This window comes from Ranitomeya imitator, chromosome 4 (genome assembly GCF_032444005.1).
Source record: "Ranitomeya imitator isolate aRanImi1 chromosome 4, aRanImi1.pri, whole genome shotgun sequence".
Taxonomy (NCBI): domain Eukaryota; kingdom Metazoa; phylum Chordata; class Amphibia; order Anura; family Dendrobatidae; genus Ranitomeya; species Ranitomeya imitator.
In genome coordinates this window covers 246,396,892-246,424,859 of record NC_091285.1, presented here as the reverse complement: position 1 = coordinate 246,424,859, position 27,968 = coordinate 246,396,892, and the positions used below count along the sequence as shown (strand labels likewise).

The window sequence follows — 27,968 nt, the reverse complement described above, 5'->3', positions numbered from 1 at the left end:
TGTGCCAAAATTAGGAGGGTCGGCTTATACTCGGGTCGGCTTATACTCGGGTCGGCTTATACTCGGGTCGGCTTATACTCGGGTCGGCTTATACTCGGGTCGGCTTATACTCTGGTCGGCTTATACTCTGGTCGGCTTATACTCTGGTCGGCTTATACTCTGGTCGGCTTATACTCTGGTCGGCTTATACTCGGGTCGGCTTATACTCGGGTCGGCTTATACTCGGGTCGGCTTATACTCGGGTCGGCTTATACTCAAGTATATACGGTGCTCCAGGATATCTCAATTCCACTGGTTGATTTTCTATCTGTACTATTCCATATTGATGGAGCACCAGTTGCATTTGTCTGATTTGGGTCAGGCAGACTGTAACTGTAGCACTAAGGGAGCCAACCTCAGCTGTCAGTAGGGTGAAAGAAAGGACAACTAGGGACTAGAAAGGTCTGTATAATATCAATGTTTAGCATAACGAGATTAATCCTGATCAGATGCCGAAATACAAAGATTGATGTGTTCAATCTTTGACTTTTATATGTTTTTAATATATCAATGAAAGTTATTTTGTAGGGGGTCTAACTATTTTTCTGGTTTCCAAGCATCTTTTAGTTGATATCACATTACTCTGAACAAATGATCGGCACTCAATTCCAGTATTAATTAATTAAATCCAAGGTCCCAATAACTTATTTTGCACTTCAGGCCCAATTTTTAGGCTTAACGAGGTTATCCAGGCACAAAGAAAGAAAAAAAAATTAACTCCCCAAAACACCCTGTCTTTTTATTCCATTTTCTTAGCCTCCCTCCAGCACCCCCAAGCCATTCTTGTGGTCTATTACTGTTTAGATTCTGAGCCCTCCCTCTAGACTATTGTAGACAGTGTGCTCTGGCCTCTCTGCCAGAGCTATATCCGCCCCACAACTTCCTCACTCCCACCTTAATGCACTCCCACTCTACCTACAAAGCACCACCCTGAGACTCCTATACAGTCTCAAGATGGATAAATCACTGGACACATTGTTTTTCCCTTCTAACAAATTTTCCACTTATGTGCTATTCTGAGATTCTCCTGCAGACAATAATGTTAGAGATGCTGGTTCTGGCACCACAAAGGAGCAATGATTCATATCTTGTATTCCTTTATTACAATGTAATATAGCACTCTGGAAAGTCCAGCCCCACCCGCAGATGACCAGAGTCACTTGCTGATAGTGTTACTATAATGTGTGGAGCCTGCATTACTTTTGTGTCTTCTGTACTTCCCTCCCTGTACACATCCTCAGGCACTCTGAACTTGTGAGGAACATCACCGTTCAATGCTCACTGCCCAGAGAGTTGTTGGCTGAGACCTGCCTCCTGTGCTCGATTGATAAGCTATAATTTTGGCATTTTGTTATACTATTTATTTTTTGTATAGCCTTCAATACACTTTGATGGCCTTCTTTCAAACTGTGTTTCTTATTTTTTTTAAAAATGATATAAGTGAGAAATGCTGAGGCCCAGGCTTTGTGTGATAAATGATTGTCTTCCTGTCATGCTGGATGACATGACTGCTCACTATTGCATGATTTATACACTAGGAGAAAGAATCCTGTTTTCTTAGTGCATTAAGAGATTTCCTGTTATCTTTTTGTAGAAATAAAACTCAAATAAGAGGAGCCCTGAACAGAAAATTTGGGAGTGTGTCATGTAGTGTTTACCGTTTAATTGTATCATTTTAATTCTTCTTTGACTTTTGTTTCTATGGTTTAACCTATTACAATCTTGCCCCTATCTCAGCTTGTGCCATATGAACAGTCTTCCCTTTTGGAACTCATCAGAACAGAAAATAAGGTAATGCAACACTGCTGAAGGTGAATTCTTTTAGTTATATGATTAATCTTATGCTGGAATTAAGGATAGTTAAGATCCATACGGAATAAAGAAAAATGTTTTACATTGGCTGTATGTAACCAAAAATTGGGCACGTTAGAAAAATATGGAAACTATTTTCCGCTCTGAGGGATCCATGTGGTTGAACTTTTTTTTCCCACTATGTTCATCCATAGCAAGATGAAATGAAATTGCCACTGTCTACATTCTGAGATGTAACCTACCATATGTTAGATGGCCCGCCCTGTCGGCCCGACGGCCCGCCCGCCCTGTCGGCCCGACGGCCCGCCCGCCCTGTCGGCCCGACGGCCCGCCCGCCCTGTCGGCCCGACGGCCCGCCCGCCCTGTCGGCCCCACGGCCCGCCCGCCCTGTCGGCCCCACGGCCCGCCCGCCCTGTCGGCCCGACGGCCCGCCCGCCCTGTCGGCCCCACGGCCCGCCCGCCCTGTCGGCCCGCCCGCCCTGTCGGCCCCACGGCCCGCCCGCCCTGTCGGCCCCACGGCCCGCCCGCCCTGTCGGCCCGCCCGCCCTGTCGGCCCCACGGCCCGCCCGCCCTGTCGGCCCCACGGCCCGCCCGCCCTGTCGGCCCCACGGCCCGCCCGCCCTGTCGGCCCCACGGCCCGCCCGCCCTGTCGGCCCCACGGCCCGCCCGCCCTGTCGGCCCGACGGCCCTGTCGGCCCGCCCGCCCTGTCGGCCCGCCCGCCCTGTCGGCCCGCCCGCCCTGTCGGCCCGCCCGCCCTGTCGGCCCGCCCGCCCTGTCGGCCCGCCCGCCCTGTCGGCCCGCCCGCCCTGTCGGCCCGCCCGCCCTGTCGGCCCGCCCGCCCTGTCGGCCCGCCCGCCCTGTCGGCCCGCCCGCCCTGTCGGCCCGACGGCCCGCCCGCCCTGTCGGCCCGACGGCCCGCCCGCCCTGTCGGCCCGACGGCCCGCCCGCCCTGTCGGCCCGACGGCCCGCCCGCCCTGTCGGCCCGACGGCCCGCCCGCCCTGTCGGCCCGACGGCCCGCCCGCCCTGTCGGCCCGACGGCCCGCCCGCCCTGTCGGCCCGACGGCCCGCCCGCCCTGTCGGCCCGACGGCCCGCCCGCCCTGTCGGCCCGACGGCCCGCCCGCCCTGTCGGCCCGACGGCCCGCCCGCCCTGTCGGCCCGGCGGCCCGACCGCCCTGTCGGCCCGACGGCCCGCCCGCCCTGTCTGCCCGACGGCCCGCCCGCCCTGTCGGCCCGACGGCCCGCCCGCCCTGTCGGCCCGACGGCCCGCCCGCCCTGTCGGCCCGACGGCCCGCCCGCCCTGTCGGCCCGACGGCCCGCCCGCCCTGTCGGCCCGACGGCCCGCCCGCCCTGTCGGCCCGACGGCCCGCCCGCCCTGTCGGCCCGACGGCCCGCCCGCCCTGTCGGCCCGACGGCCCGCCCGCCCTGTCGGCCCGACGGCCCGCCCGCCCTGTCGTATATCTTGGTAAGACATGCTTCGATGAGGAAAACAGTTGTATAGAAAAAGTCATTACATTTCTGTAATTTGTATTCCATTTTTTTTAAATGTTTTTTTTCCTTTATAGTTTTTTGTTTTTTCCTGAAGTGCTTGTCTATTTTATCATTTTAGGTTTTAAATAAAGTCATCACTGTGTACGCCGCCTTGTGCTGTGAGATTAAGAAACTGAAGTATGAGGTAAGGTATGCTTGTCTTTACTGGTGAAATGTGGTTCCTGTTCAGCCAAGAAGCGTGCTGCCTCCTCCCATTCGGGCTGCTGTAACTTGATCTTCCTGAGATGGGGGTGTCACAGAAAGCTGCAGGATCTTAGACACTACAAACTTGTTTTTCAGAGAAATGACCACTGCAAGGCTTGGGTTATAGCAGTTCTACCATAGAACATAAGTACACTTGGTGCGAATCATTCAAACGTCATTCTTGGTTCTTTGATTAGCCTTCCTGGCACCTTTGATTGTTGTCTTGGCACAACGTCACCTGTGCATCACACTGAAAAGATGACGTCACACCCGGCTAATCAAATGAAGAGGCGCGGATGCTGGGAGGTAGGAGGTGGTTCTCAGGGCTCCCGTTCAACAGCCACAGATGGCTGATGTGGCCGATGGACTACGTCTTGCAAGTCGATTGGCACCAAGTCTACTGATAAAGATGTATGATTAGATTGGGGCTACACAGTGACTTTGCCCTCATTGTGTACCGATGCCAGCGCAGTGCTAAAGATCACGCAGTGCCACTGCTATCTGTGCGTATGGCATGTTGTCGCCAGCAGATAGCTATGATGACGCATAAGCCACAAAAAAATGAAACCCTCATTTGTTTTCTCCTTTGGCTACTTGATCATCCATCATGACAATTTGATGGCAAAATGCCGTCACTTGTATCATGTTGTGATCTAGCAGTGGCATAGTCCTATCTTTCACACTGCAAAGTCTATATGCTGCTGTATTGTGCGAATTCAGACTATTATCATGTTGTAGCTTTGTGTAATTCTGCTTTTTATTAATTCCTTGTGTAACAGGCAGAAACTAAATTCTATAATGGACTTTTATTCTACGGAGAAGGAGGTAAGCCATCCACATAAGCTATACTTCATGTAATGCTTAGTACCAGACCATAAGTGCGCTCAGGAACCTGCGGAGGATTGGCATTACTTTTACCATGAAGAATATCACTAGGATACACTTACATGAATGAAAGGGCTATGCTGTACCAGTTTCTGAAATGGCTATGCCCATTCTTCATGATCCTGTCCTTATGTCTTCAGCATTTAAAGCCATAAATGTTTTCTATGTAGAAGAATCATTACTGTTGGAAGAATAAAGAACAGATAACTGATGTGAATGCAGGTGCTGTGAAATTTAGATTGTTAGCCTCCCCAGATTTAGTGGGCAATCTGATTGCTTGCTGGAACTAACAATATACTAATGTATTTCCTAGTCCACTTTGTAAAGGGATATTTAGCCAGTAAAAAAAACCATTATATCATTGTCAAGATTTATTAATTATCATATTTCCGATTTCCTTACAGCTCCAGAATCCAGTATTGTGGAAGGAGATTCCCAGATACAAATGGGAAGGTTTGTCTCATTCCTGCAGGTAAATTTTCCTCCAGGCAGCAATAAGTTCATATTCTTGTTATCCGTGATTAGATAACTTAATATATTGTGTTTCTCTTTAAAGGGAATTTTTCAACAGGTTTTTGGTACCCCCATCTGAAAGCAGCACGATAGAGGGGCAGAGACCCTGATTCCAGTGATGTATCACTTGCTGGACTGAATGCTGTGATTTTTTATAAAAATCACCATATTTTCTGCAGCAGATCTACCAGTTCTCTGTATAACCCCACCCACATCACTGATTGTTAGCTTTTTGTGTACACTGTGCATAGGCAGAAAGATAATCAGGTGGAGTTATACAGAGCTCATGAATATGGAGGACTACACGTCAGCAGGTTTACTAGTCTTATAGTCTGGACAGAGATTTTATCAAAGCAGCCATCAGCCCAGTAAAGGCCCCCATACACATTAGACTATTGTTGGCTTAACTCGCTTTCATTGACTTGTTTGGCTGACGGTCTATCATGTATGGGGGCGCCTGCCGACGGCAGAGCGAGCGCTCCTGTGTATGAGAGTGTCGGCTAAGGTGAGGTGGCTGTCTTGCAATGATCAGCGAAAGTGTTGTTCTGCAGACATCCAACTTATGTGCATGGCCAGTCTATGACAGCGTACTGCAGCATTCAACAAGGAAATGCTGGTTATGCCTACGCAATACATGTACAGTTCTGTTTTGGGGGAATTTTAACAGTTGAAGTTTTTTTTTTTTTTTTTTAAATGAAAAACACTTTGTTTTAAACAAAAAATTTTATGTGAAGATCTAGGGCTGCAAAATTTCTTATCCGACATCCGCCATACTCATACCCACTAGAAGAGGGAAATAATCTACTGTTAGGTAACTTTAGTAGGAGCATATCTCCTGCGTGAAGTCGCCCGCACACCATGGTGTGAGGGTTCATTCGCTGAGCTCCAAGTTCCACGAGGGTCTGGGTTTCTTTAAAAATCTATTATTACAGGCAGGTTAGTGATGCTATAGATCTAGTAATGGGACGTTGAATATTTTCAGTGGTTGAAATAATTTCCCTTGTAACTGTGGCTAATATACTATCCCCAGTTACAATGGAAATAAGACGGAAACAAAAATGTAAATATTGAAATGCTCCCTCCCCACCCCCAAAGTCATTTATGACCTTATGAGACGCACAATGTGTAAAATATATGACAAAATGAATACATAAAAATGACACTGTCAATTCAAACCGCTGCTACTAGTCCCACCCTCGTTAAAACGAAGTGTTCAATGTATAAAAATAATGTACAGAATGGGGAGCAAATTTTTAAAGGGATTTACTTGGTCCTTTTTGGTCATAAAAAGATAAATGAAGACATGGGAAAAACAGGCAGTTATTTTCCTTATTTTTCCACCGATCTCGCCTGATATCACCAAAAAAAAAGGATTAAAATGAACTATAAAAAAAGTTTCATATAAAACAGGAAAAAAAAAAAAGCAACAAAATTACTTGAATTGCTATGCGAGAAAATCTTTTTAAATTGCATGTACGAATTAACCCAATTATGTGCCTGGACAGGAACTGGTGTAAATGACCTGATCTTGAACTGGTTAAAGACCTTTCAGGAAATGTTTATGTTGAACTGGACACACGATGGCCGCAGAGCAGAGTAATTTTTTGTTTCTTTATCGCCTCTCATTGGGGGACACAGGAACCATGGGTGTATGCTGCTGCCACTAGGAGGCTGACACTATGCAAATAAAAAAAGTTAGCTCCTCCTCTGCAGTGTACACCCCACCGACTGGCATTATACTCTTCAGTTTAGCTTAGTGTCAGTAGGAGGTGGACACGGGTCTTTCATTAGACCCTTATCTACCTCAATGTGCGTCGTTTCCTTTCAGGTTTCCGGAGGGATACAGGGTGAACAGTCACACCTGTAGTCCCACAATGCGGACTATGAGTACGTTGTGTACTGCCACCCCGTATCCTCATAGATCCCTCAGCAGGACCAAGATCCTAGCACACAAGCGTGCTCAGAAGTCCGGTCCTGCATCCGTCCCCCACCCACTCGCCCACCAGAGCCTGTCGGTTGCGGAGACGAGGACATCCATCAGCCCCTGGACGTCTGATACCTTCCAGGTTAGTACCGGCGTGGGATGTCTAAGGTGAGTATATTACCTAACGGTCCACTGTGATACCCATCCCACAAATTCACAAAGGAGTGCCTTATTTAGGGGTTTTCAGGTGCAGGTCACCTTACCTCCTTTCTGGAGCTGGGCCCATTTCTTTCAGCCGCCGCACTGCTTCCTTGGCGGCGGCCGCCTTGCCCCTGTGCCGGCGCGGCTTCTTTACCACTAGCCGCTGCACAGCTGGTCCTGCCGCTCTCAGCGGCGTCCTTGCCATCAGTGCGGCCCTCGCCATCAGTGCGGCCCTCTCGGTCTGCCACACTGCTTGCGGCTGCCCGGCTCCGGCCGCTGCAAGCGGCCGTTCATTATTTTCTTCAGTGCGGCGGCTCTGCTAAACAGCCGCCGCACCGCTGCGGTCCCTGCAGCTACTTTTCCCAGGCCGCTGTATGCGGCCGTCCAGCCCGATTTTTGGCGCGGCGGCTTGCAGGCCGCCACACCGCTTTGTGCCTGCTGCGGTGTGCGGCGTCTCAGCTGCCGCCCCGATCCCTCCCTCAGTCGCCGCGGCCTTTTCCGGCACCTAGCTCTAATTTAGGCCCCGGCTTCGGCCGGGGCCAACTTCCGGTGCCGGACTCCGCCCCCTTCTCCTCTTCGTCGGGCGGGCTTTTCTCCCGCCCGACAACCTCTCTGGGACAGGGGCACAGGTCCCGCCCTTTTCCCCACCCACCGGCGCCATCTTGGAACAAGAGGTTCCTCTGCACCTGTCGCATTTCTCAGCGGTCAGCTTCCTCTGATCAGACTGCAGCAGAAGCCCACATCCCCTGCTAGAGGGACTACCTTTGCCGGAGGTCCATTCATCAAGCCGGACAGCTCTCTTTTACCGTGAGTAGCTCTGCACTGCAGACTGACACCCTCCCCTGCCCCACTGTCCCCTAACCCGCTGGCATTTCTTCAGGGATCTCTTAAAATGTCTACCTCTAAAGGGGGCCGCTCTCGTCCCCTTACTTCATCTTCTGTCTTAGTCACGTACTTTGCATGTTCGTCCTGTAACAGCAAGCTTCCCTCAGGTCAGTCCTCCCCGCTGTGTCAGTCCTGCAGCAACCCAATTGTTCCCACCGCCCAGGATCCCCCGGCTGTTCCGCCCGAGAGTGATCCCCCCCCCCCATCCCAGGCTGGGCCTCCTCTCTGTCACAATCGGTGGCCGATTTAACACGGGTGTCCCAAACCCTGGTGGCCGCGCTGGATCGTTTTCCCCTGCAGACCCCTGCAGTGGCCAGCGGGTCGCAGGAACCGCCGCCCGAGCCCTCCTTGATAAGCCACAAAAGGTCCAGACAGGAACGTCGGTCTGAGTCCTCTTCTCGCTCCATCTCGCCACACGGCCCTCCCCTGCGGTCGGCGTCCCCTCGACCCTTCTCCCCAGAGTCAGGCGAGGCATTCTCTGATGCGCCCTCGGAGGATATTTCAGAGCTGGATTCTAACCAAATCGCCACCATGAGGGAGATGGTCCAGAATCTCATTGGGGCAGTAAACCAATCCTGTGGCATAAAACATCCCTCTACGGAACCCGCAGATCAGGCGGTTTCTTTAGACGGGCCAGACCACCTTCCAAGTTTTTTGCTCCTCATCCTGAATTTGAGGAGATCATGTCCAGAGAGAGAGAGAGAACCCCACTAGGCGTTTTCAGAGGGGAAAACGCCTGGGTGTGCTATATCCCTTTTCTCCAGAACTTACCGCCAATTGGACGGTCTCTCCCTCGGTGGATCCACCTGTGTCCAGGCTGTCCACCAACACGGTGCTTCCTCTGTCCGGCGGAGCATCTCTGAAGGACTCGAACGATAGGGCTATAGAATCCTTGGCGAAGTCAGCTTTTGAAGCGGCTGCAGCGGCTATGTGCCCAGCTTTTGCTTCCTCTTGGGTTTCTAAATCCATCTCCATATGGGCCAAAGGGCTCCGTCGAGGTATCCTGGACGGGGCGCCTCCCGTGCAACTAGCGGAGCTTGCCAACCAGATTTCCCACGCTGGTGAATACCTGGTCTCTGCCTCCCTGGATGTCGCGTCTTGTGCGGCTCAGGCTTCCAGCAATGCCGTTGCCATCCGCTGCACCGTTTGGCTCAAGGCCTGGCAGGCGGACTTATCTTCTAAAAAGTCCCTCACTAGTCTGCCCTTCCAGGGCTCTCGTCTCTGTGGTTCCCAGCTGGATCAAATCATTAAGGACGCCACCGGGGGTACAAGTTCTCTTCTCCCCCAGGCTAAGCCTCGTCGCCCTCATCCTAGACGGCAGTTTCGCTCTTTTCGGCCCTTTCGTCGCTTCGCTGCATCAAACTCCTTTTCCCAGCAGCAACAGAGGCCACAGGCACGTCAGGAGAAGAAGGCGGTGTCCTTTAGGCCCACTCCGTCCTGGCGTCCTCGCTATTCCCAGGGTAGATCCTCCAGGCCCAGGACCGGAAGATCCACCTCGGCATGACTCTCGACAAGACTCCAGCCCAACTCCCAGGTTGGGTGGCCATCTTCTCCTTTTCAGGGACGTCTGGATTTCCGCAGTAGAGGACGCATGGGTCAGGGAAGTTGTATCCTCGGGATACAAGATAGAGTTCGCCTCCCGACCCAGGGATCGTTTCTTCCAATCCCGTCCTCCAGGAGATCCCGCTCTAGTTCCGGGCTTCTTTGCAGCCATCGCTTCTCTGCTCAAATCCGGGGTAATCGTTCCCGTCCTAGAGAAAGAACGGTTCTCGGGTTTCTACTCGAACCTTTTTGTGGTACCGAAATAAGACGGCAAGGTTCGCCCCATTCTGGACCTCAAATTGCTGTACAGGAGAGTTCGCCTGAGACACTTCAGGATGGAATCCCTTCGTTCGGTAATTGCTTCCAGGGAGGCCCAGGAATTTCTATGCTCAATAGATATCCAGGACGCCTACCTCCATGTCCCGATATTTCCCGGACATCACCGTTTCCTGTGCTTCACAGTGCAACGAGAACACTTTCAATTCGTCGCCCTGCTGTTCGGTCTCGCAACCGCGCCAAGGGTGTTCACGAAGATCATGGCGGCGCTGATGGCCATCTTGAGAGTCAGAGGCTTGGTCCTATTTCCATACCTCAACGACATCCTCATCAAGGCTCCGTCCTTTGCTCAGGCTCACGAAAGCCTGTCCATTGTTCTCGACACCTTAGCCCGTTTCGAGTGGCTGGTCAACCGGAAGAAGTCCTGCCTTATTCCCTCTCAGCGCATCATCTTTCTGGGCATGCTTTTCGACACTCATCAGACCAGAGTCTTCCTTCCCAAAGATAAGAGATCCACTCTTTGTCGGGACATACGCTTGCTCCAGGGTCCTCGGCCTCCCTCCCTTCCGATCGGCCATGAAGGTTCTGGGGAGGATGGTAGCTACATTGGAAGCGATTCCCTTCGCCCAATTTCATTCGCGACCCCTTCAGCAAGCCATTCTGTCTTCTCCCTGGATCGGCCGATCAGACTCTCTTCTCGGGTCAAGCGGTCCCTCAACTGGTGGCTGACATCACCTCTCATCTCCCAGGGCAGGTCCTTCCTTCCAGTTCTCTGGCAGGTAGTGACAACGGACGCCAGCCTGTTCGGCTGGGGTGCGGTTTTTTCGCCACCTGACGGCTCAGGGCCGTTGGTCGTCGCAGGAGTCATCTCTGCCAATCAATGTCCTCGAAATTCGGGCCATCTTTCTGTCCCTCCGCCACTGGGTAAGGATCATCAGGGGCCTGCCAGTCCGGATCCAGACGGACAACGCCACGGCTGTGGCATATGTCAACCATCAGGGGGGGACCCGGAGCTCCTTGGCCCTTGCCGAGGTATCCAAGATTCTCCTCTGGGCAGAGGCAACGGTTCCGGTGATATCCGCGGTGCATATCCCCGGCGTGGACAACTGGGCCGCCGACTTCCTCAGCCGCGAGGGCCTCGCGGCAGGGGAATGGTCCTTGCATCCGGAGGTCTTCCATCAGATTTGTCTTCGATGGGGCACTCCGGACGTGGACCTCACGGCGTCTCGAATCAACAGGAAGGTTCTGCAGTTCGTCTCCAGGTCCCGCGATCCTCTCGCAGTGGGCGTCGAGGCTCTGGCCATTCCTTGGTCACAGTTCGAGCTGCCCTACCTGTTCCCACCCCTTCCATTACTTCCCAAACTGTTGAAGAAGATCAAAGCGGAAGGGGTGCCGGTCATCCTGATCGCCCCGGATTGGCCCAGGAGAGCTTGGTTCGCGGAGCTCGTCAACCTTCTCGCGGACGCTCCCTGGCGCCTTCCAGACAGGCCCGATCTGCTGTCCCAGGGTCCGATCTGCCACCCGAATTCTCGGTCGCTCAGTTTAACGGCGTGGCTGTTGAGACCGCGGTTCTAAGAGCGTCCGGCCTTTCGGACCGGGTGATTCACACCATGATTCAGGCTCGGAAGCCTTCGTCTTCCAGGATCTACTACCGTACCTGGAAGGCTTACTTCCGTTGGTGCGAATCCAACCGCGTTCCGCCTATGGTTTTTTTTTTTTTCTTTTCCCTGCCTTCTCTTTTGGCCTTCTTTCAGGCAGGACTGGATTCGGGCCTGGCTCTTAGCTCCCTAAAGGGCCAGGTTTCTGCGCTTGCCATCCTCTTTCAGAAGAGCTTGGCCTCTCGGCCACAGGTTAAGACCTTCTTTCAAGGAGTAGCCCACGCTGTTCCACCGTACAGAGCCCCTGTGGACGCATGGGACTTAAACCTGGTACTGGACGTTCTGAGGGTTTCCCCCTTTGAACCTCTTAGGGAGATTCCTCTATCTGTTCTATCTTGGAAGGTGACCTTTCTTGTGGCCATCACGTCTTTTCGCCGCGTTTCCGAGTTGGCGGCCCTGTCTTGCCGTCCTCCGTTTTTTGGTCATTCACCAGGACAAGGTGGTCTTCCGGCCTCCACCTTCTTTTCTTCCTAAGGTGGTTTCCACCTTCCACCTCAACGAGGACATTGTTCTACATTGTTCTACCTTCCTTTTGTTCAGCTCCGACTCATCCTCTGGAGCGATCGTTGAACAAGCTGGACCTCGTCAGGGCAGTGAGGATCTATCTGGACAGAACGTCCACTTTCCGGAAGACGGATTCTTTTTTTCGTCATTCCTGATGGCACGAGCAGAGGCCAACCGGCTTCTAAAGCGACTATTGCTCGCTGGATCAGAATGGCAATTTTGGAGGCTTACCGGGTCAAGAACAGAGTGCCCCCTCCTGGGATTAAGGCTCACTCTACCCGGGCAGTCGGCGCCTCCTGGGTGGTGCACCACAGGGCTTCCGCCCTACAGCTTTGCAAAGCGGCAACTTGGTCTTCCATCCACACGTTCGCCAAATTTTACAAGGTCCATACCTACACTTCGGCGGACGCCGGCCTAGGCAGAAGGATCCTGCAGGCGGCAGTAGTGAGTCCTCTGGCCTGATGGAAGTCTGTTTTTTCCCGCCCTAGGGACTGCTTTGGGACGTCCCATGGTTCCTGTGTCCCCCAATGAGAGGCGATAAAGAAAACAGGATTTTTGGTTGCTTACCGTAAAATCTGTTTCTTGAAGCCTCCATTGGGGGACACAGCTCCCTCCCAATGTTTCTGTTGTTATCTGTTCTATGACTGTTCTCACGTTTACAGTTCTCAAGTTTGTGGTTATGGTTTTTCAACCTTTTTCTTTTCTCCTACTGCTTTCTCACTAACTGAAGAGTATAATGCCAGTCGGTGGGGTGTACACTGCAGAGGAGGAGCTAACTTTTTTTATTTGCATAGTGTCAGCCTCCTAGTGGCAGCAGCATACACCCATGGTTCCTGTGTCCCCCAATGGAGGCTTCAAGAAACAGATTTTACGGTAAGCAACCAAAAATCCTGTTTTTAATTTTGCCCTCCATTGTGGATATTTTAGCGAATACGTTATATGACCCTTTAAGAATTCATTTTTGGTAAGGCCACGTGGGTTTTATCAGAGAGTTTTCAGTGGGTGCTTGTATTTCTTTCCCTGTATGACGTTGTCCAGTCATAAACGGGCAACAGCACTCAGGAGAAAGAACATGTCCCAAAATAGCTCAGAGTAGAGGTCCGTGTATAAGATGTATAATACCACACAGCCTGATATCCTCGTCTAACCTCCTACGTGAGTCAGTGTGGGGGAGGGCAGTGCACCTGAGTTTAGCTGTGTCAGATTACAAACCCTTCTATCAGCTCTCCTCCTCTCCTTGCGGGGTCACCCTGCTCTGCTGTTCTGCTTGGAAGATCTTACTGAATTTTTCTATATTTCTACATATATCACATAAATTATTGTGTTGTAGATACGGTTATATGAAAAAGTTTGGGCACCCCTATTAATCTTAAGCTTAATGTTTTATAAAAATTGTTTTTTTTGCAACAGCTATTTGTTTCATATATCTAATAACTGTTGGACACAGTAATGTTTCTGCCTTGAAATGAGGTTTATTGTACTAAGAGAAAATGTGCAATCTGCATTCAAACAAAATTTGACAGGTGCATAAGTATGGGCACCCCACCAGAAAAGTGACATTAATATTTAGTAGATCCTCCTTTTGCAAAAATAACAGCCTCTAGTCGCTTCCTGTAGCTTTTAATGAGATCTTGGATGAAGGTATTTTTGACCATTCCTCTTTACAAAACAATTCCAGTTCAGTTAAGTTTGTTGGTCGCCGAGCATGGACAGCCCTCTTCAAATGATCCCACAGATGTTCAATGATATTCAGGTCTGGGGACTGGGATGGCCATTCCAGAACAGTGTAATTGTTCCTCTGCATGAATGCCTGAGTAGATTTGGGCGGTGTTTTGGATCATTGTCTTGCTTGAAAGATCCATCCCCTGCGTAACTTCAACTTTGTCACTAATTCATGAACATTATTGTCAAGAATCTGCTGATACTGAGAGGAATCCATGCGTCCCTCAACTTTAACAAGATTCCCGGTGCCGGCATTGGCCACACAGCCCCAAAGCATGATGGAACCTCCACCAAATTTTACTGTGGGTAGCAAGTGTTTTTCTTGGAATGCTGTGTTTTTTGGCCGCCATGCATAACGCCTTTTTGTATGACCAAACAACTCAATCTTGGTTTCATCAGTCCACAGGACCTTCTTCCAAAAAGAAATTGGCTTCACCAAATGTGCTTTTGCATACCCCAGCCGACTCGGTTTGTGGCATGCTTGCAGAAACGGCTTCTTTCGCATCACTCTCCCATACAGCTTCTCCTTGTGCAAAGTGCGTTGTTATAGTTGACCGATGCACAGTGACACCATCTGCAGCAAGTTGATGATGCAGCTCTCTGGAGGTGGTCTGGGGATTGTCCTTGACTGATCTGACCATTCTTGTTCTCTGCCTTTCTGATGTTTTTCTTGGCCTGCCACTTCTGGCCTTAACAAGAACTGTTCCTGTGTTCTTCCATTTCCTTACTATGTTCCTCACAGTGGAAATTGACAGGTTAAATCTCTGAGACAGCTTTTTGTATCCTTCCCCTGAACAACTATGTTGAATAATCTTTTTTTTCAGATCATTAGACAGTTGTTTTGAGGAGCCCATGATGTCACTCTTCAGAGAAGATACAAACAGGAGAACAACTTGCAAGTGGCCACTTTAAGTAGCTTTTCTCATGATTGCATACACCTGGCTATGAAGTTCAAAGCTCAATGAGGTTAGAAAACCAAAAAAAGTGCTTTAGTAAGTTAGTAAAAAGTAGGTAGGAGTATTTAAAACAAGAAAATGATAAGGGTGCCCATACTTATGCACCTGTCAAATTTTGTTTGAATGCAGATAGCACATTTTCTGTTAGTACAATAAACCTCATTTCAAAGCAGAAACATTACTGTGTCCAACAGTTATTAGATATATGAAACTGAAATAGCTGTTGCAAAAAAAACAATTTTTATAAAACATTAAGCTTAAGATTAATAGGGTTGCCCAAACTTTTTCATATAACTGTATGTGTGTTTTCTATACTTTCATCCATGTACGTTGTATTCCCTTGTATTCTGTCTAGGAAATGTCCTGTTTTGTTACAAGGTGCTATGAGGTGGTGATGAATGTTGTCCATCAGTTGGCGTCTTTGTACACTAGCAGCAGGTAAGATTTGTATTTCACATTCACATTTTTACATGCGGATTTTACTCTTTGCTATGTAAATAGTAAAATCAGCGGTGATTCCACAACATATATGGCAGATTTTAGATGCCCTCTAACAACAATAATGTTCGATGTCTCATGCACATGTATTACGCTTGTGTATTTATACTCCAAAATGCCTCTACATCTCATATTTACTTTCATCTGTCAAATGAAATCAGTCTAAGGCTGCCGTCACACTAGCAGTATTTGATCAGTATTATACATCAGTATTTGTAAGCCAAAACCAGGAGTGGAACAATTAGAGGAAAAGTATAATAGAAACATATGCTCCACTTCTGCATTTATCACCCGCTCCTGGTTTTGGCTTACAAATACTGATGTAAAATACTGACCAAATACTGCTAGTGTGACGGCAGCCTAAGAATTCACCATTATTGCTTATTATATTACAGGAATGAATCCAAGATCATTGAAACTTCTGGGGTTCACTTCCTGGTGAGATACTTGTCCATTTTATTGTTTACTTTGTATTTTAGGTTTCGTATGTGTTAATGGTGGTAATCCTAAAACTGTAAAACCAGGTCCTGATCATGTTTTAGACGCACGTCCATGGCTCCATCTCAAGCTCTGAAAAATGGGATTAAGGCGTATCCCTCGACAGGGTCCATTGACTTTAATGGAACAGATCATTCATTAATGATCTGGTAGGGGGGCGTGTCCTAGCTGGCCATGTGAGTGGAAGCAGGGAAGAGTGCTCCTGCTGCCATAAGGACAAAAATCCTGCTTTAACCCCGATTTTCGGGTAAACTCACCTAAATCCGGCTGGCTGAAGGTCCGGAGAGTGCAGCGGTGCGGAGCAGCAGGTCCGGAGTCGGCAGCGATGACCAGGAGGCGGCAGAAAGACGCTGGCACCAGCGATGCAGGAGCCAGCCAAGATGGCTCCGATGCTAGGGAGGACGCCGAGAAGGAGAACGCCGCATGTCAGCGGCGCATGGAGGTGGCCGCAAAGCTGCAGCAGTATGCCAGAGTGGAGGCTGCTGAGGAGGCAGAACCAGGATCTGGAGCTGACCAGGAGGAGGAGGAAGCAAGCAAGGCTGAGCAGCATGAGGTACAGAGGGGGAAGGAGAGAGGCAGCATGGCTGGGGCTAGTGGGGGACCTGGAGGCATATCACAGGGAGAGGAGCCGACTCTTAGAGATGTTATCACACTGATCTCTTCATGTCAGCAATCCCTGAACTCCTTGGCCCAGCAGATGCAGGAAGTTAAAGGGGACACGGCACAGATTAATGCGGCTCTGCAGAAAATGGACAAACGTATAGGAGTGGTGGAGGAGAGGGTGAGCACGGCAGAAGATCACATAGTTAAGCTACAAAAAGCTGAAAAGAAGTTCACCCAAGCAATAGCCGAGCTCGCTGCCAAAAATGAGGATCTGGAAAATAGATCCAGAAGAAATAATATACGTATAGTGGGGCTGCCTGAAAAGACTGAGGGGAGAAATCCCACTGAGTTTGTGGAGAACTGGCTGCTGGAGAAGATTGGGAACACAGTGTTGACAAAAGTCTTTGCTGTTGAACGGGCTCATAGGGTCCCGCCGCAGCCCCCTGCCCCAGGAGCAAATCCCCGTACCATGCTTGCTAAAATACTCAATTACAGAGACAGAGACATTATCCTCAGAAAGGCTAGAGAGATGGAGGATCTGACGGCTGGAGGTCAGAAAATCGCCATTTATCCGGATTATTCCGCTGCGGTTCAGAAACAGCGGATGAAGTTTACTGGAGTCAAGCGGCGACTGAGGGAGCTGGGAGTGCAGTATTCAGTGATGTTTCCCGCCAAGCTGAGACTGGTGGCTTTTAATAAGACCCACTTTTTCTTGACACCGGAGGACGCTACCCAGTGGCTTGATACTCATGAGAAAAAACTTAAGGGAATGGGCGACTGACATTTCGGCAAGATCCAGTTGGGATTTGTTTTCTCTGTCGATGGAGGAGAGTTCTGCGCTCGTTAGCAATGGTTAAAGAGTTGAGCAACTGTTGGGGGTTTTGCTGGGCCATATTGAAGGAATGGCCGGAGGGGACAGTACCAACTACTAAGTACGGGGGAGGAGGGTTATGCTGGGTACTGTGAACTGGTTTGGTACTTTTTCTATATGTTAATATAAGTTGAAATGTTAAGATACAATAAAGTGAAAGTTGGGGGGGAAATTGTGATTGCTATGGCAGCGGGACACGAATGGAGAGGGTTAAGTAAGGGAGAGTGTTCGCAGTGGGCAGTGGAGCCCCACTCTTGATGAGAGGAAGAATGCGTTATATTGGGGGGGTTAGGGGGGTAAGTTGGGAGGGGGCAGGGGGGGTGGGAGGGTTGGGGCAGCTCATACTTGGGAAATTGGATACTTTAAGAAATGATGAGCCACATGATGGGAGATTGTATTAAAATATTGAGTTGGAATGTGAGAGGTCTGGCGGATAAAACACGGCGGGCGGCAAGTCTGCAGTATGTCCGAGAACAGAAAGTCTCAATGATATGCCTGCTGGAGACACATTTAGTGCGGGAGAGGGTGAACATATTGAATAGGCGCTGGATACAGAGGGCGTATCATTCTACTTTCTCGACGTATTCTAGGGGTGTGTCTGTGTTAATACCTGCGGGGGTGCAGTATGAAGAGGTAATGGTAAAAGAGGATGTCGATGGTCAGTATGTGGTGGTGAAATGTAAAATGAATGGAGTATTGGTATGTATAGTGGCAATGTATATTCCGCCCCCATACTCAAGCAAGAAGATAAGAGAGGTGCTGGAGAGGGTAGAGCGCTGGGGACCGTTACCATTACTAATTATCGGCGACCTTAATAATATATGTGATGACTTTTGGGATAAGAACAAAACCCCCCAGAATAGGACGGCGGGACATATCACTACATTTGGGACTTATGTCGGGGAAGTGGGCATGGTTGATTTATGGAGAGTTAGGCATATCGGGGAAAGGGCGTATTCATTCTACTCACCAGCTCATGGTACGCTGTCCAGGATTGATCTGGCACTGGGTAACCGATTACTAGATACGATGGTAAGGGACGTGAGATATTTACCTAGGGCTCTCTCAGACCATAGTCCAGTTGAAGTGGAATTTCGATCAGTGGGGACACGGAACGGGAGCAGAAGGGAGTGGAAAATTCACCCTAATTGGCTACACAGTATAGACTTGGAGAAGATTAAGAAGGAATTGGTGGAATTTTTTGAGATAAATGAGGGTAGCGTAGATGTGCTTACTGTGTGGGAAACCATGAAAGCGTACTTGAGAGGGCTGTTGTTTAGGGATATTAGCAGGTGTAAGTGGAAATCGAGAGAGGCAGAGAGGCTGGCGATAGATGGGCTGAGGGTGGCTGAAGATGAGATGGTAATAATGGGTACTTTGGAGGCTGGGAGGAGGTTAAAGGCAGCTCAAAGCCAGCTAGAGGCGGTCTTGCTGAGTAAGGCTGAAAGGAAGAGGGAATTCATGAATTTGGCCTATTACCAGGAGGGTGAATCAGTGGGTCATTTGCTGTCGCTGGTGGCATCTGCCCAGAAAAATACTTCCTTTGTTCACTCTTTGGTGACTGGGAGTGGTGTTGCTGTTTCTGAGACTTCAGAGATTTTGGAGACTTTTGCAGATTTTTACGCAGACTTATACTCCTCTCGGGTAGATGGGTCAATGGAGGACACGGTGGTGTTCCTTGAGGAGTTGGAGCTCCCGAGGCTGAGTGACACAGCTAGGGAGGATTTGGAGGCTCCCATTACGGAGGAGGAACTGGGACGGGCATTGCAGTCGATGGCTAATGGGAAGGCGCCTGGCGTAGACGGATTTCCTGCCGAAATTTATAAAAGCTTGGGGGAAGTGTTGATCCCTAAATTGAAGGCGGTCTTGGAAGAGGCTACGAATGGTGGAAGGCTACCGGCATCTATGCGGGAGGCCACAATAGTGGTGATTCCAAAGGAGGGGAAAGACCCGACACAGCCAGATTCATATCGGCCAATTTCTTTGCTTACTATCGACGTTAAACTCCTGGCTAAGGTGTTGGCGATGAGGTTGACAAGTGTTATTTCTGGCCTGATACACTCAGACCAGTCTGGCTTTATGCCTGATAGGTCAACTGCGATTAATCTACGAAGGCTGTATATGAACTTGCAACTCAAAGCCGATAACTGTGGCCAGAGAGTTATTGCATCTTTAGACGCTCACAAGGCGTTCGATAGTGTGGAGTGGGGGTATCTCTGGCAGGTGTTGCGAAGAATGGGGTTTGGACCGCAGTTCATATCATGGATTCAATTAATGTACTCGATGCCGATGGCCAGGGTTAGGGTAAACGGGGAGTTGTCACGGACCATACAATTGGCTAGAGGGACGAGACAGGGGTGTCCGCTTTCTGTTGTGAATTCTGTGGCTGAATTCACTCCTGTGGTCACAAGTGGTACTGCAGCTTCTGAGCTTCCTCCCTCAGGTGTTCTGGTGAGCTCGTTAACTGCTTCATTACTTAACTCCGCCTGATGCTGCTATCCTTGCTCCTTGTCAATGTTTCAGTGTTGGATCTGAGCTTCTCCTGATTGTTCCTGTGACCTGCTGCTCTGTATAGCTAAGTGCTTTTTGTTTTTTTGTTGCTTTTTTTTTTGTCCAGCTTGTCTTTTGTTTTGCTGGAAGCTCTGAGACGCAAAGGGTGTACCGCCGTGCCGTTAGTTCGGCACGGTGGTTTTTTTTTTGCCCCCTTTGCGTGGTTTTGCTTTAGGGTTTTTTGTAGACTGCAAAGTTCGCTTTACTGTCCTCGCTCTGTCCTAGAATATCGGGCCCCACTTTGCTGAATCTATTTCATCCCTACGTTTTGTCTTTTCATCTTACTCACAGTCATTATATGTGGGGGGCTGCCTTTTCCTTTGGGGAATTTCTCTGGGGCAAGTCAGGCCTATTTTTCTATCTTCAGGCTAGCTAGTTTCTTAGGCTGTGCCGAGTTGCCTAGGTAGTTGTTAGGCGCAATCCACAGCCGCTTTTAGTTGTGTTTAGGATAGGATCAGGTGTGCAGTCTACAGAGTTTCCACGTCTCAGAGCTCGTTCTTGTATTTTTGGGTATTTGTCAGATCACTGTGTGCGCTCTGATCGCTAAGCACACTGTGTTTCTGGATTGCCTTCATAACACCTGTCATTAGCAAACATAACAGTACAAGGAGCCTAAACTAATAGTAACATAGTAACATAGTTAGTAAGGCCGAAAAAAGACATTTGTCCATCCAGTTCAGCCTATATTCCATCATAATAAATAAATACCCAGATCTACGTCCTTCTACAGAACCTAATAATTGTATGATACAATATTGTTCTGCTCCAGGAAGACATACAATTGTATGATTCTCAATAGAGGGAAAGAAAAAGTTCTGACATCATTTTTTTTTTCTGCTCTGTGTTCACTTTTTTTTTTCCCCTAGACATTTGGGTGATTCTGGACACAGGTGTGGACATGGATATTCAGGGTCTGTGCTCTTCAATGGATAATCTCGTTATAAATGTACAAAAAATTCAAGATACTATTGATCAGAAATCTATGTTAGAACCAAGAATTCCTATTCCTGATTTGTTTTTTGGAGATAGAACTAAGTTTCTAAGTTTCAAAAATAATTGTAAGCTATTTCTGGCCTTGAAACCTCATTCTTCTGGTAATCCTATTCAACAGGTTTTGATTATTATTTCTTTTTTGCGCGGCGACCCTCAAGACTGGGCATTTTCTCTTGCGCCAGGAGACCCTGCATTGAGTAGTGTCGATGCGTTTTTCCTGGCGCTCGGATTGCTGTACGATGAGCCTAATTCAGTGGATCAGGCTGAGAAAAATTTGCTGGCTTTGTGCCAGGGTCAGGATGATACAGAAGTATATTGTCAGAAATTTAGGAAATGGTCAGTACTCACTCAGTGGAATGAATCTGCGCTGGCAGCTTGGTTCAGAAAGGGTCTCTCTGAGGCTCTTAAGGATGTCATGGTGGGATTTCCTATGCCTGCTGGTTTGAATGAGTCTTTGTCTTTGGCCATTCAGATCGGTCGACGCTTGCGTGAGCGTAAATCTGTGCACCATTTGGCGGTACTGCCTGAGGTTAAACCTGAGCCTATGCAGTGCGATAGGACCATGACTAGAGTTGAACGGCAGGAATACAGACGTCTGAATGGTCTGTGTTTCTACTGTGGTGATTCCACTCATGCTATTTCTGATTGTCCTAAGCGCACTAAGCGGTCCGCTAGGTCTGCCGTCATTGGTACTGTACAGTCCAAATTCCTTCTGTCCATTACCTTGATATGCTCTTTGTCGTCGTTTTCTGTCATGGCGTTTGTGGATTCGGGCGCTGCCCTGAATCTGATGGATTTGGATTATGCTAAACGTTGTGGGTTTTTCTTGGAGCCTTTGCGGTGTCCTATTCCATTGAGAGGAATTGATGCTACACCTTTGGCCAAGAATAAACCTCAATACTGGGCCCAGCTGACCATGTGCATGGCTCCTGCACATCAGGAAGTTATTCGCTTTCTGGTGTTGCATAATCTGCATGATGTGGTCGTGTTGGGGTTGCCATGGCTACAAACCCATAATCCAGTATTGGATTGGAATTCCATGTCGGTATCCAGCTGGGGTTGTCAGGGGGTACATGGTGATGTTCCATTTTTGTCGATTTCGTCATCCACCCCTTCTGAGGTCCCAGAGTTCTTGTCTGATTATCAGGATGTATTTGAAGAGCCCAAGTCCGATGCTCTACCTCCGCATAGGGATTGTGATTGTGCTATCAATTTGATTCCTGGTAGTAAATTCCCTAAAGGTCGATTATTTAATTTATCCGTGCCCGAACACGCCGCTATGCGCAGTTATGTGAAGGAATCCCTGGAGAAGGGACATATTCGCCCATCGTCATCACCACTGGGAGCAGGGTTCTTCTTTGTAGCCAAGAAGGATGGTTCGCTGAGACCGTGTATTGATTACCGCCTTCTTAATAAGATCACTGTTAAATTTCAGTATCCCTTGCCATTGTTATCTGACTTGTTTGCTCGGATTAAGGGGGCTAGTTGGTTCACTAAGATAGATCTTCGTGGTGCGTATAATCTGGTGAGAATCAGGCAAGGAGATGAATGGAAAACTGCATTCAATACGCCCGAGGGTCATTTTGAGTATCTAGTGATGCCGTTCGGACTTGCCAATGCTCCATCTGTGTTTCAGTCTTTTATGCATGACATCTTCCGTGAGTATCTGGATAAATTCCTGATTGTTTACTTGGATGATATTTTGATCTTCTCAGATGATTGGGAGTCTCATGTGAAGCAGGTCAGAATGGTTTTTCAGGTCCTGCGTGCTAACTCTTTGTTTGTGAAGGGATCAAAGTGTCTCTTCGGTGTGCAGAAAGTTTCATTTTTGGGGTTCATCTTTACCCCTTCTACTATCGAGATGGATCCAGTTAAGGTCCAAGCCATCCAGGATTGGATTCAGCCGACATCTCTGAAAAGTCTGCAAAAGTTCCTGGGCTTTGCTAATTTTTATCGTCGCTTCATCTGTAATTTTTCTAGCATTGCCAAACCATTGACCGATTTGACCAAGAAGGGTGCTGATTTGGTTAATTGGTCTTCTGCTGCTGTGGAAGCTTTTCAGGAGTTGAAGCGTCGTTTTTGTTCTGCCCCTGTGTTGTGTCAGCCAGATGTTTCTCTTCCGTTCCAGGTCGAGGTTGATGCTTCTGAGATTGGAGCAGGGGCGGTTTTGTCACAGAGAGGTTCTGATTGCTCAGTGATGAAACCATGTGCTTTCTTTTCCAGGAAGTTTTCGCCCGCTGAGCGTAATTATGATGTGGGCAATCGAGAGTTGCTGGCCATGAAGTGGGCATTCGAGGAGTGGCGTCATTGGCTTGAAGGAGCTAAGCATCGCGTGGTGGTATTGACTGATCATAAGAACTTGACTTATCTCGAGTCTGCCAAGCGCTTGAATCCTAGACAGGCCCGTTGGTCGTTATTTTTTGCCCACTTCGATTTCGTACCTTCCGGGCTCTAAAAATGTGAAGGCGGATGCTCTGTCTAGGAGTTTTGTGCCCGACTCTCCGGGTTTATCTGAGCCAGCGGGTATCCTCAATGAAGGAGTCATTGTGTCTGCCATCTCCCCTGATTTGCGGCGGGTGCTGCAAAAATTTCAGGCGAATAAACCTGATCGTTGTCCAGCAGAGAAACTGTTCGTCCCTGATAGGTGGACTAATAAACTTATCTCTGAACTTCATTGTTCGGTGTTGGCTGGTCATCCTGGAATCTTTGGTACCAGAGAGTTAGTGGCTAGATCCTTCTGGTGGCCATCTCTGTCACGGGATGTACGTACTTTTGTGCAGTCATGTGGGATTTGTGCTAGGGCTAAGCCCTGCTGTTCTCGTGCCAGTGGGTTGCTTTTGCCCTTGCCGGTCCCAAAGAGGCCTTGGACACATATTTCGATGGATTTCATTTCTGACCTTCCCGTTTCTCAAAAGATGTCAGTCATTTGGGTGGTCTGTGATCGCTTTTCTAAAATGGTCCATCTGGTGCCCTTGGCTAAATTGCCTTCCTCCTCTGATTTGGTACCTTTGTTCTTTCAGCATGTGGTTCGGTTGCATGGCATTCCTGAGAATATTGTTTCTGACAGAGGTTCCCAGTTTGTTTCAAGGTTTTGGCGAGCCTTTTGTGGTAGGATGGGCATTGACCTATCCTTTTCCTCGGCTTTCCATCCTCAGACTAATGGCCAGACCGAACGAACCAATCAGACCTTGGAAACATATCTGAGATGTTTTGTTTCTGCAGACCAGGATGATTGGGTGTCCTTTTTGCCGTTGGCTGAGTTCGCCCTTAATAATCGGGCCAGCTCGGCTACCTTGGTCTCTCCATTTTTTTGCAATTCTGGGTTCCATCCTCGTTTCTCTTCAGGACAGGTTGAGTCTTCGGACTGTCCTGGTGTGGATTCTGTGGTGGATAGGTTGCAGCAGATCTGGACTCAGGTAGTGGACAATTTGATCTTGTCCCAGGAGAAAGCTCAACTTTTCGCTAATCGCAGACGCCGTGTGGGTCCCCGACTTCGTGTTGGGGATCTGGTTTGGTTATCTTCTCGTCATATTCCTATGAAGGTTTCCTCTCCTAAATTTAAACCTCGTTTTATTGGTCCGTATAGGATTTCTGAGGTTCTCAATCCTGTGTCTTTTCGTTTGACCCTCCCAGACTCCTTTTCCATACATAATGTATTCCATAGGTCGTTGTTGCGGAGATACGTGGCACCTATGGTTCCATCTGTTGAGCCTCCTGCCCCGGTTTTGGTGGAGGGGGAATTGGAGTATATTGTGGAGAAGATTTTGGATTCTCGTGTTTCTAGACGGAAACTCCAGTATCTGGTTAAATGGAAGGGTTATGCTCAGGAAGATAATTCCTGGGTTTTTGCCTCTGATGTTCATGCTTCCGATCTTGTTCGTGCCTTTCATGCGGCTCATCCTGGTCGGCCTGGGGGCTCTGGTGAGGGTTCGGTGACCCCTCCTCAAGGGGGGGGTACTGTTGTAAATTCTGTGGCTGAATTCACTCCTGTGGTCACAAGTGGTACTGCAGCTTCTGAGCTTCCTCCCTCAGGTGTTCTGGTGAGCTCGTTAGCTGCTTCATTACTTAACTCCGCCTGATGCTGCTATCCTTGCTCCTTGTCAATGTTTCAGTGTTGGATCTGAGCTTCTCCTGATTGTTCCTGTGACCTGCTGCTCTGTATAGCTAAGTGCTTTTTGTTTTTTTGTTGCTTTTTTTTTTGTCCAGCTTGTCTTTTGTTTTGCTGGAAGCTCTGAGACGCAAAGGGTGTACCGCCGTGCCGTTAGTTCGGCACGGTGGGTTTTTTTTGCCCCCTTTGCGTGGTTTTGCTTTAGGATTTTTTGTAGACTGCAAAGTTCGCTTTACTGTCCTCGCTCTGTCCTAGAATATCGGGCCCCACTTTGCTGAATCTATTTCATCCCTACGTTTTGTCTTTTCATCTTACTCACAGTCATTATATGTGGGGGGCTGCCTTTTCCTTTGGGGAATTTCTCTGGGGCAAGTCAGGCCTATTTTTCTATCTTCAGGCTAGCTAGTTTCTTAGGCTGTGCCGAGTTGCCTAGGTAGTTGTTAGGCGCAATCCACAGCCGCTTTTAGTTGTGTTTAGGATAGGATCAGGTGTGCAGTCTACAGAGTTTCCACGTCTCAGAGCTCGTTCTTGTATTTTTGGGTATTTGTCAGATCACTGTGTGCGCTCTGATCGCTAAGCACACTGTGTTTCTGGATTGCCTTCATAACACCTGTCATTAGCAAACATAACAGCTTTCCCCCCTTTTGTTTGCTCTGGCGGTGGAACCACTGGCCGCTACGCTTCGACAGTCTGATGAGATGACGGGGTTTAAATATGGGGTGATTGAAGAAAGGGTGGCGTTGTATGCGGATGATATTTTGTTGTTTCTGGCTGACCCGGTTGCATCCTTGGAGGGAGCCATTTTGATTATTGAACGATTCGGATCAGTGTCGGGACTTAGGATAAATTGGAGTAAGTCTATCTTGTTTAAGGTGGACGATGTGGATGGGGAGCCATTGGAGGACGGGCGACTGGAGGTGACGAGTAAATTTAAGTACCTGGGAATATGGGTATCTATGCCGGTCACTGACTATATACATGAGAATCTGACTCCAATCTTGGGTGCCCTCAAGGCAAAAGCGGATGCATGGCTTAAGCTACATTTGTCTGTGGTAGGCAGGGTGAATCTTATCAAAATGATTCTGATGCCGAAAATATTGTATATTCTTCACAATGCGCCGGTTTGGATACCACGTGGGAAATTTAGACAGATCAACTCTCTGTTTAGGAATCTGATTTGGGGGAGGCAGCATCCGCGTATCAAACTGGAGACACTTCAGCGACCCAAGGATGATGGGGTCTGGCATTGCCTAACCCTGAGTTGTACTTTCTTGCAGCCCAGAGTCAGCATTTAAGGGGCTGGGCGCATGAAGGGTCATCTGGGGCAGTACAGCGGTTGATGGAGGTGGTGACAAAAAGGCCAGTGGTGCAATGTTTGGAGGATGGATCCTTGGAGAGTTTGGGGAAGCTATATCCGACTTTGCTGTTGATACGCAAGCTGTGGAGTAGATTGAGGCACATACGTGGGATCACGGACTTGACTAGATACTCGCCGCTATGGCATAATAACAATCTGAAAGAATTTGAGGCATTGGGGGTACTGATAGAGTTGTTGGGCAAAGGGATTCAGTATGTGTATCAAATAATTGAACAAGGTGAAGTGAAATCATTTTCCCAATTGCAGGCGGAATTTGGTCTTGGGTCTGCAGGGGAGTATCAATATTTGCGGATGAGGCATGCCTTTGGAGCTCAGAGTAGGAACGGAGGTATTAGGATTCAAATGGATATAGTACTGGAGTATATGTGTAATGATGGGACGACTGGAGGAGTCATATCCACTCTGTACAGGGATCTGTTGCACACTTTTCTATTGGGGTTTCCAATAATGGCAAGAGCTAAATGGGAAAGGGATTTGGGCCCAATAGATAACGAGACTTGGGAGTCGGTGTTGGAATGGATCCCAAGACTGTCGCTGAGTGAACCGTATAGACTGTCACAGCTCTATGTGATACACAGAGTTTATAGGTCTCCGATGGTGCTATATAAGGCAGGATTGCGTAATGACTCTGAATGTCCGAGGTGTAAGTCTACGGATGCAGACATTTTCCATATGATGTGGACATGTCCGAGGTTGGCTGCCTTCTGGGTGGTAGTTTTGAGTCGTATGGAAGGTGCGTATGGATGCACGGTGCCAAGGGATCCAGTTGTCTGTTTGTTGGGATGCGTGGATGAGATTGGAGTGGATAAACACCTAAAGATAGCTATAGCCAGATTGTTGTATATGGCTAGGAAGGTGATAGCTAGAAACTGGATTAGGGAAGAGCCGCCGTCAAGAGGAGAGTTCCTCCAGTATGTGAAACAGGGCCTGACACTAGAAAAAGGGATTTATAAGAAGAAAGGGAAAACTGAAACGTTCAATAAAATGTGGTCTCCATGGATTGCTATGGGATAGTAATGTGAAGTGTGGCTTATACGAATGGTTGAGGGATTAGATACTCTATTGTTTTAATGATGGTAGTAATTAACAAGATGAGCTGCTTTGTGGGGTGGGGGTGGGGGGCTTTGGGATCGAAGGGGGCTGTTTGAAGGGGGAGGGGGGGGGAAATACTCTATATTGAAAATGTAAATGTAACATGTTAATTGCCTTGTTATTCTTAATAAAAATTTATTTGAATTAAAAAAAAAAATGATCTGGTAGAAGGTTTACACAGTAAAATATCGATATTTGCAGATGATACAAAACTATGTAAAGCAGTTAATACAAGAGAAGATAGTATTCTGCTACAGATGGATCTGGATAAGTTGGAAACTTGGGCTGAAAGGTGGCAGATGAGGTTTAACAATGATAAATGTAAGGTTATACACATGGGAAGAAGGAATCAATATCACCATTACACACTGAACGGGAAACCACTGGGTAAATCTGAGAGGGAGAAGGACTTGGAGATCCTAGTTAATGATAAACTTACCTGGAGCAGCCAGTGCCAGGCAGCAGCTGCCAAGGCAAACAGGATCATGGGGTGCATTAAAAGAGGTCTGGATACACATGATGAGAGCATTATACTGCCTCTGTACAAATCCCTAGTTAGACCGCACATGGAGTACTGTGTCCAGTTTTGGGCATCGGTGCTCAGGAAGGATATAATGGAACTAGAGAGAGTACAAAGGAGGGCAACAAAATTAATAAAGGGGATGGGAGAACTACAATACCCAGATAGATTAGCGAAATTAGGATTATTTAGTCTAGAAAAAAGAC

The 27,968-nt window shown here is 48.6% G+C and overlaps 1 protein-coding gene across 1 annotated transcript in view; it reads left to right on the top strand.

Moving 5' to 3' along the window:
- The window catches only part of WASHC4 (WASH complex subunit 4), a 178,439-nt gene that overhangs the window by 29,601 nt on the left and 120,870 nt on the right, over positions 1–27,968 (top strand). Inside the window, exons 3-8 of the mRNA XM_069764473.1 lie at positions 1,777–1,830; positions 3,461–3,526; positions 4,365–4,410; positions 4,875–4,942; positions 15,007–15,089; positions 15,545–15,587. Of these exons, the coding sequence (XP_069620574.1) occupies positions 1,777–1,830; positions 3,461–3,526; positions 4,365–4,410; positions 4,875–4,942; positions 15,007–15,089; positions 15,545–15,587 (360 nt within the window). The remainder of the gene's footprint in view (positions 1–1,776; positions 1,831–3,460; positions 3,527–4,364; positions 4,411–4,874; positions 4,943–15,006; positions 15,090–15,544; positions 15,588–27,968) is intronic.